This window comes from Piliocolobus tephrosceles, chromosome X (genome assembly GCF_002776525.5).
Source record: "Piliocolobus tephrosceles isolate RC106 chromosome X, ASM277652v3, whole genome shotgun sequence".
Classification (NCBI taxonomy): Eukaryota; Metazoa; Chordata; class Mammalia; order Primates; family Cercopithecidae; genus Piliocolobus; species Piliocolobus tephrosceles.
In genome coordinates, this window is record NC_045455.1 from 95,028,268 (window position 1) to 95,037,028 (window position 8,761).

At 53.5% G+C, this 8,761-nt stretch overlaps 1 protein-coding gene and 1 long non-coding RNA gene across 4 annotated transcripts in view; one reads left to right on the forward strand and one right to left on the reverse strand.

Moving 5' to 3' along the window:
- The window catches only part of LATS2 (large tumor suppressor kinase 2), a 97,879-nt gene that overhangs the window by 15,276 nt on the left and 73,842 nt on the right, over positions 1 to 8,761 (reverse strand). Inside the window, exons 1-3 of one of the 2 annotated variants that reach the window (XM_023190610.1) lie at positions 7,612 to 7,675; positions 3,613 to 3,745; positions 242 to 1,659 (exon numbers count right to left, since the gene is read on the reverse strand). In XM_023190610.1, coding sequence (XP_023046378.1) covers positions 242 to 1,659; positions 3,613 to 3,745; positions 7,612 to 7,632 — 1,572 coding nt within the window. In that variant the 5' untranslated portion in view covers positions 7,633 to 7,675. Of the gene's footprint in view, positions 1 to 241; positions 1,660 to 3,612; positions 3,746 to 7,611; positions 7,676 to 8,761 lie in introns of those variants that run through there. The other variant, XM_023190609.1, reaches the window with a different exon arrangement.
- Positions 5,991 to 8,558, forward strand: LOC111525291. 2 transcript variants are annotated; one of them, XR_002726046.1, is made up of 3 exons: positions 5,991 to 6,576; positions 7,572 to 7,730; positions 8,297 to 8,558. It is a non-coding gene; the product is annotated as an uncharacterized LOC111525291 (long non-coding RNA). The 2 variants fall into 2 exon arrangements; XR_002726045.1 differs by having other exon boundaries at positions 7,617 to 7,730.

Here is an 8,761-nt window from a genome sequence, read left to right on the forward strand (position 1 = left end):
CGCTAGCTATATTATGCACAGCTATCTCTGATTCTTCAGAAGAGTCAAGGGGAAAAGAGAAAGGGAGGTCACACGATTTGCAACTTCTCCAAGTTGTTGGCCCCAGAAGCAGACTGTCGCCAGTTAGCCGTGTTGACGACAAGGGGTATACAGTCGAAACAGAAAAGGGATTGTGCGTGCTTCCTATTACCAGTAGAGGGAAGAGCCGGGAACAAACAGGAAAAACAAAGTGGGAAATTACTTTGGCCATTTCTTGCTCCAGCTGCAGCCTCCGATTAACCTTCTGCTGGTAGGTTTTGATGACATTCTCCACGTGCTGCTCCATGAAGAACTTAAAGGCGTATGGCGAGTAGCTCTTGATGCGTGACTCTCTCTTCTCCTCGTCTCTGCTGTTTTTGCGGACGGGAACGGGAGAAGTCTGGATCTGCTTTTTGTCCTTCCCGCCTTTGTCCCCCTTGGCGCTTTTGCGGCTCTTCTCACCGCCCTCGGGCTCGCTGGGGCCCGCACGGAGGCTCTGCTCCACGCCGGCGCACAGGCTGTCCAGGTCGTACTGCTCGGACTCGCTGCGCAGCAGCAGGTGCTTCGGGTAGGGCGGAGGCGGGCACCTCCGGTCTGGGCCTCCGTACTCCACGTCCAGCGGGTAGGCGCCTGCGCCGCCCAGTGCCAGGGCATGCTCCTCCTTGGCCTCCAGGCCCTCCGTGGCCGGGGCGGGGGCCGGCGCAGGCGCGGGCACCCAGGCAGGGTGCGAGGGCCCCACAGCCGTCTGCGGCTCCGGCCTCAGCACACGCACGCTCTTCACCGGGTGCAGGATGTGCGCGGCCATGACAGCTGTCACGGTGTTGGGGGCGGGCAGGGAGGGCTCGGCCTTGCCGGGTGCGCCCGGCCGCGGCTGGTGGCTGTTGAAGGAGTTGGTCCTGCTGGGCACCGGGCAGTCAGGCCGGAAGGCCACGTGCCCGCGCGGCGGCGCCTCCAGGCCCGGCTTCTGCAGGGAGTCCCGGCGGGCCAGGGTGGCAGCTGGCCACTGCTGGACGGAGGTGCTGCCCAAGTCATACAGGTCCACGTTGAGGCTGTTCCGCGAGGGAGTGAGCAGGCTCTGCGGCGGGCTGTCGCTGGTGAACACCTGGCTGCGGGAGCCCAGCACATGCAGCTGGTGGGCCGTGGGGCCGGCCTGCTTGTGGTGTGGGTGCGGCACGTAGAGCCCGGCGGTGGGGGGCGGGAAAGCGAGGCCGGCGCCTGGTGGGCCCCCCTGGCCCTTGGTGGGCAGGCTGGCGTAGCCCCCGGTCTCCGGCGGCGTCTTGCTCTGGAAGGAGGGGCTGCGCTGCACTCCGTAGCCCAGGGGCTCCCCGTGCACCAGCAGGTGCGGCCGGCCGTAGTGCGCGCCCTGCAGCGGGAAGTGTGCCCCTGCTGCCTCCACGCTGGCGCCGTAGCCCTTGGGTGGGTGCTGGTGTTGGTGCTGGTGGCTGGGCCCGTGGGGGCCGACTCCGGGGAAGAGGTAGTCCACGTACGGCCGCGGCACCTCCTCCAGCGCAGTGGGGCCGTCGGCGCCGAAGCTGGGGCCCTCGTAGGGGGCACCGCTCAGCTGGTGGTAGGACGCGAACGAATCGCTGGTTCCTTCGAAGCTGGGCCTCCGCGTCACAGGGGCGGGCATGAGCCCCTTTCCTGCAGTGGAAAACACAGGAAGACAGCATCAGAGTGGGTGTGATCAGTGGGTTCTGGCACTTTCAGGCTGGTCCCCACTCTAGCGCTGCCCTCGGGGCTGAGGGTCTTGAACCCTGGGCCCTGACGTGCTGCATTCTGCCCAGCACAGGGTCAGCGGACTCCCCTCTGCCCTGCCAGCAGGACCAGTCACCCTAATGTGTTAAGAGAGTGGACACAAGCTGGAGGTCAAAGGGCACATGGGAGGGCCAAGGGCAGAAGACCGTCTGCATGCTGAGGTGCATCCTTGCCCCCTGGGGACAGCACTGGGGTCACTCTCCTGTCAGGCTACGGAGCCATCTGCATAGCCAGCTTTGTTTTCAAAACCCTATCATGCTCAAATTGTGGGAAGCTGGGTTAACCCCCGCACGGTTCCCGAAGCGTGGTTCCCTCACAGAAAGGGCAGGCCTGTATCCACTGTGCAGCAGCTGCTCCACTTTTCTTTCACCTCTTTTCCAAATTAAAAGATTTTCTAGTTTTTTTGGTCTGTATTAAAACAAAGCAACATATGCACAACAAAAACCATACAAAACCCCTCTACAAATATCCAGATTGATTTCATCTGCTGCTACCTTAATCCTGACCTCCATTTGGAACATCTCATCTGAAACAGACACCGGAAGGAAGGACAAAGGCTCCTTTCACTTCTTTAGGCCGACTGCTCCACTTGGCTCGACTTAGCAGAGGGTGTCGAAGGGTGTGCCTTGCCCACAGGAAGACCACCCCTGATATGTGGCAGAGTGAAGGCCCTGACAGCCTGGCACTGAGCAACAGTCACAGGCAAACCAAGGCTTCATTTTCTCTGGGCTCAGAAGATGGGCTCAGAAGACGTCAATGAACAGACACAGCAAAGGCGAGTGCAGAGGGAAATCAGCGTGGAACACGGGCCTGGCCTTCCCTTTGAGCTGTGCTCTAAGACCTCAAAACTGGAAGAATCCTGACATGGAAGGCCAGCTGGGGACTATTTAAGGAAGTTCCTTCTCTTAAGAAGAAGACAAAAATGTGTGTCCTCCTAACAAGGGAGATGCAAGTTACAAAGGTGAGATTTTCTCACCCACTACATGAAGTAGGTTTTATCCAAGGTCTTCTACAAAATAGGGAAAACTCTTGATAATTACTATGATTTTTTTTTTTTTTTGATTTTTTAAAAATAGAGACGAGGTCTCCCTCTGTTGCCCAGGCTGGTCTCCACCTCCTGCCTCCAGCCTGTGGCCTCAGCCTCCCAAAGAGTTGGGATTACACAAAACAAAACAAAACAAAACCAGACCAGACAGTGCTGGGATTACAGGCTTGAGCCACTGTGCCTGGCCATGAATCCTTTATCACACCCCAGGGGCCTCAGGTACCAATCACGGGGCCCATGTGCTCCGTCTTGGGAAAGTAACATCCCCCCATCGCCAGTAAAAAGCAGGGGTTTGGTGCGGTGCCTCAGGCCCTTCACAGGGGATGCTGAGGGGGGCCCAGCGCTCTGCCCACACTGCCTGCCATTGAGCAGCCACTCTCGGAGGCTACAATGTGAGAAAGGTGTGTCTTAGAATTGAGGAAAGAAGCCATCCTTGTCAAAGATCCCTCCACAGGCCCAAGAGAAAGTGAAAAGACCATTTTTATGCCCACTTTCCTGACTTTTTTGATCTTTCATAAAACAAGCACACACCTTTCCCCAGGTAGGAAGTACCAAGGTAATCTCAGACAAGGCTGGACGGGGCAAGCGCCAGGCATGTCCCATGGTTTACTACTTGGGGCTGCTCCCACCAGGGCCTGGCTCAGGCCAGGGCAGGCTCAGCTTGCCTGTTGCCTGAACGAGGCAATGTGACAGGAGACTGGCTCTGGCCAGGCCAGGATAGACCCTCTGCACATGGTTTTGTGTCCTTAAGCCACAAACCATCTTTGTCCCCCACGCTGCGGGCCTGGGCTCACCTGGGGAGGTTTGCTTAATGACCCGCACAATCTGCTCATTCCTGGGGTCCAGGTAGCCCATCTTGCTAATGTACTCCAGGGCAGCCTCAATGCTCCTGCTGCCAGTCTGCTTGAGAGCTCGGCCAGCCATCTCCTAGGAGGGAAGTAAGGGAGAGGTAAGTGCACATCATCCTAAAACAAAGCCCCCAGGGACTCCCGTCCCCACTCTGTGCTGGGACACTTTGCCTCTGTAGCTGCTGAGAACCTGCGACGCACTGCAGGAAACCCTCAGAATGAGTGTAGGTGGCTATGTGCCCTGCAGGTGACTGATGACAAAAGCCTAGCACAAGCCACACCACGGACTAAATTTAACCTTACGTCAAGGACATATGGGAATTTTGATGGGCCTGAAAGAGACTTAAATTCTGCTTCTCCTCAGCAAACTTTTGTGCTTGGACTGGTGAGGTCAGGATGAACCTAAAATGAGAAACGTTTCAGGGGAAGAACTGTGGGAGTCAGGGAACCTGGCTTTAACCTCGGCTCACCTCCAAGCTAACTTTGGGACTAGGAAACCTGTCCCCAGGGAGAGGGTGCAGCTGCGCAAGAGTCATATATTACATGCCTACTGTTTACAATGCCCCGTGGTGGCTACAGCAGCAGAGGACTGGCCCTCAGAGATGTGACTTGTAGAAGAAAAGACAGACACACCGGCCCAGGCCAAGTCCCTCAAACTGCTTGTGGGAAGAACATAGAGACTGGTGGCCACCACAGGAGAGGGCAGGTAAAAAGGATGAGGGCCAGAGGAGAAAGCCTCCTTCCACTCGAAAGATGAGGTGGTGGCATGGCTAGCTGTTCCAGACTTCGGGCAGGTGGAGAGCCCTGGGAGAGAAAAGGCATTCCTGGCAGATGGGACAGCCAGAGCAGAAGCCTGGGGAAAGATGGGCCCATGACAGCAGCACGCAAGGGTAGGTGGAGATGGGGGGATGGACCCACAGATGGGGGCCAGGCTCTCAGGGTTTTGCTCCTGTCTGCAAGGAGTCAAGGAAGCTTTCAAACTGGGACATGCGGCATCAGCAGGTCAGGCTGGGGGCGGCTGTGGGTGCAGAGCTGGAGGCACTCAGGTTGGGGGAGACAGAATAGGCAGGAGGGTGCACAAGAGATGCAGCCCGGTGGGGCAGGGCAGTGAGGCCCTGATGAGAGCGCCCCCTTCACCTTCAAGGACAGCTCCGCAGAGCTGTAGGCAAACAGGGAGGGTAAGCAGAGAGAAAAGACCACCACTGAGACTGGCTTTGGGACAAGGGTGAAACACGCAAAGGCCACAAAAAGGGCTTTGGCAGGAGAAGGGAAGGCTGAGCCCTTTGAAGGTCGACGAGGAGGGCGGCCAGGCAGGAGGAAACTGAAAATGCAGAACCGGGAGCTCCGGAAAGGAGCCCATAGTTACCCAGACAGCAGAGAAGAAAGGGGTGGAGATGGCCGGGCGCGGTGGCTCACACCTGTAATTCCAGCACTTTGGGAGGCCAAGGCGGGTGGATCAAGAGGTCAAAAGATGGAGACCATCCTGGCCAACATGGTGAAATCCCATCCCTACTAAAAAATACAAAAATTAGCTGGGTGTGGTGGTTTGCGCCTGTAGTTCCAGCTACTCGGGAGGCTGAGGCAGGAGAATCGCTTGAAACCTGGGAGGTGGAGGTTGCAGTAGCTGAGATCACACCACTGCACTCCAGCCTGGCAACAGAGTGTGACTCCATCTACAAAAAAAGAAAGGGGTGGAGATGCAGAAAGACCCCGTGGGGGAGGCTGTGCAGGGCTGCTCTGCAGCAGGAAGCCTGGCCGTGGTCCCAGAGCCACTCTGCAGAGAGAGACGCAGCACTGAGTGTCCCCCACCTCTGGACAGGGCACTGCGGTGCCCATGACCTGAATCACACTCAGCTGTGCGTCTGTGGTTCCCTTAGGACAAGAAGAACCTGGCAGGGCCTGAAACCATGTTACTCATGGCTCCATCTGCCCACTTAATACAGCGCCTAGAACAAATTCAGCACTTATTATCCATATATGATGGTCTAATACGGAATGAAGCTTTCCAGTCCTGGCCATACGCCAGCAGGTTGGCAGGACAGAAAACACGGGCTGTAAACTGCCTGGGTTGTTAGGATGCAGGCGTGGGATGGCAAGATGGCAGGGACAGGGAAGGGCTGCAGAGGAGCACGAGGTGGAAGGCCTGTGGAGGTGCCGCCACATGGGCAGGCCACGTTGCAGTTGAGGGACATGAAGTGACAGATGGGAACATGGGAATAAGAACAGCCCTGTTTGTGAAAGCGGTGCCTGGACTGCCAGAAAGGGCAAGTGTTTACAACCTGGAAGAGCCGCAGAGAGAAGGCAGCAGTGGTCAGAAGGGAAGCACTTCCTGACCTCACCTGGGATGGGAGATAAGACTCCCACCGCCTACTTCACAGCTGTGCTATGCGATGAGATCACGTCTGTAAAGACTCAACAGCTTGGAGGAAGACATGATAAGACCACATCTTTGTGGGATCACCCTGGAGCTTTCGGCGCCCATTAAAAAAAATGCCAACTGGGGCCGACTCTAACCGCAAACCTTCCCATCAGCACTAACCGTTCAATTGCTTCGTCTGAAACGTGACCAACGCTCTGTCTCCTGCGGGGTGAATCACCAGCCTGCGCTCATTAACCCAGTACCTGCCGACTGCCAAGGAAGGGCAGCTCCAGGACAGACTAGGTCAATGTGGATGTTCTCAAGCTCTCTCCCTGTTTGTGGAGCAGCCACTACTCAAGACGTGTGTGTCTATTGTGCATCAAATCTAGGAACTCAGAAAAATCGGCAAGGAGACCACAAGTGAAGACTCGTGTTCAACGGGAGTTTCAAGTCCTAAAAGTGAACCGCACTCCTGAGCCAGCTTGTTTATAAATACCCCACGCCCGTTGAGGCTCGTCCTTGTTACCTGCCCATCAACCCTTCTTTAGCAAGTAAGTAGTTCCTATCTACACATCAACTCTCAGAAGATGCTACTGTACATACACATACAGCTATGTTTTAAACATTGAAGGAAATGGGAATCCATTTCTGAATCCATCAGAAATACATGACCTCTAGGCACAAAGTACATGCAGAGTCACAGAGTGAAGGCAAGCGCACAGTCTGGGGAATGGCAAGAGGTCGGAGCCAGGACGTGGGAGAAGCGTGTCAGAGAGAGGCAGCTGAAGCCCAGCCGAGGAGCTTGGCCACTCACCTTCCTTTCTTAAGAATATATGGAGACCAAGCTGGATGTGGTGGCTCACGCGTATAATCCCAGCACTTTGGGAGACTGAGGCGGGAAGACTGCTTGAGCCCAGGAGTTTGGGGCCAGACAGGGCAACACAGTGAGATCCCGTCTCTAAAAAAAAAAAAATAGCTGGGTGTTGGTGGTGCATGCCTGTAATCCCAGCTACTCAAGAGATTAAGGCAGAAGGATTGCTTGAGCCCAGGAAGTAGGGCAGGCTGGGCAACAAAGTAAGAATGTGTCTCAAAAAAGAAAAACAAAAAAAGAGTATTTTTTAAAAGAAGAATGTACAAAAATCATCATTTAAGGGTCCTTATCTAGAATCATAGGTGGCTATACCCACACCCCCGGGCTCACCCCTCCTCTCTGCTGCTTAGCAGCTGTGTAGCCTTCAGCAAATCATTTCCCTACTTTGAGTGCCCTTTTCCTCATCTGGGAAACAAGGCTAACAGGTTGCTCTAGGGATAAAAGGAGATGTCATGTTTTGGCATCAGCATCATTTAAAGGTTAGCTGTTACAGTTCACAAAGGTATCTTATGTGTTTCTGTGAGAAAACATAAAAACTGCAATTGTAGGTTTTATGCATGTTTGATATTTAATGGCTCTAATGTTTTACTATGTATTCTTCTTACAATAATTATAGAAAGAAATGTAATGAGTTCTTTTCACCAAGCCTCAATAGACACCTCCAGTCTCTTCCAGCTTACCTCAGGCTGCTGTGTAAACATTATCCACGTCTTACCTCAGGCTGCTGTGTAAACATTATCCACGTCTACGCATGCCAACATGTGGAAAGGCTGAGCAGCCCTGCCCCAAAGCAAGAGTGAAGCTGCAAGCCAACTGAAGGCGAGGACAGTTCAGGTATGTGTTCCAGTGTCTAGCGCGTAGAAAGAGAGCAGCAGATATTTGTTCAATGAATGAGTGACTGAATTAGACTGTGACATAGGATAGATGAAAGGAAGAAAGAGCTACAAGCAGGGAGTGAGAAGATAACTGCCTGTTCCACTGGGCAGGCTGCCCTGGTGTGTGGAAGATGGAGATAAGGTACACAGCAGAGATGCACCAAGCACAGACTAAAGGGAATTTCAAATCAACATTAACAACAGCAGCAACTTTCAAGTTTTACTCCATTATCTAGTTTGCACACGTGCCATTCTTCAGGACAGAAGTTCACAAAATCTTAATGCTCCTTGAATGTGTATGTCATGCACTTACTAATTATTTACAGAGTAATGTGGTAGGCTAACAAGACTTTGATGGCTTTGTGTCACCTAGCCACGTGCAACAAGAAAATCCTACACACATTAAATTTTTCTCCTGAAACACTCAAGAAAGTTCAATTTAGGATTGCTTAATGTCTCACAGAAAAAGGATGCTAATCCTTTGAACTTGGTTACCACACCCATAAATTAAGCCTTCTCTTCTAGACAGATATCAATGCTGGAGTTGAAGCCGTCATATGAGCACCAGATTTGGCACAAGATACCTGCGGTGTTCAACACTTGCTTCATCAGTGACCACTCCATGCCACCTGCTGCAAGAGTAAGATGACTCAACATGGGCAAAACCCAATCTCCTGCCTCTAACTCACCTGTTCTCTCAGGGCTCCCAACCTTGGAAGCATCTTGACTTTGAGATTTCATTCACATCTCACACCCAGTCCAGAAGCATTTTTTTTCTACTTACATTAGAGTGGTAGAAGATTCTGTTTTCGTTCCTTCTTCCTTTTTTTTTTTTTTTTTTTTGAGACAGAGTCTCATTCTGTCCCCCAGGCTGGAGTGCAATGGCTCACTGATGAAATATTGGCTTACTGAAATTTCATCTCCCAGGTTCAAGCAATTCTCCTGCCTCAGCTTCCCTGGGATTACATGCATGCACCACCATACCTGGCT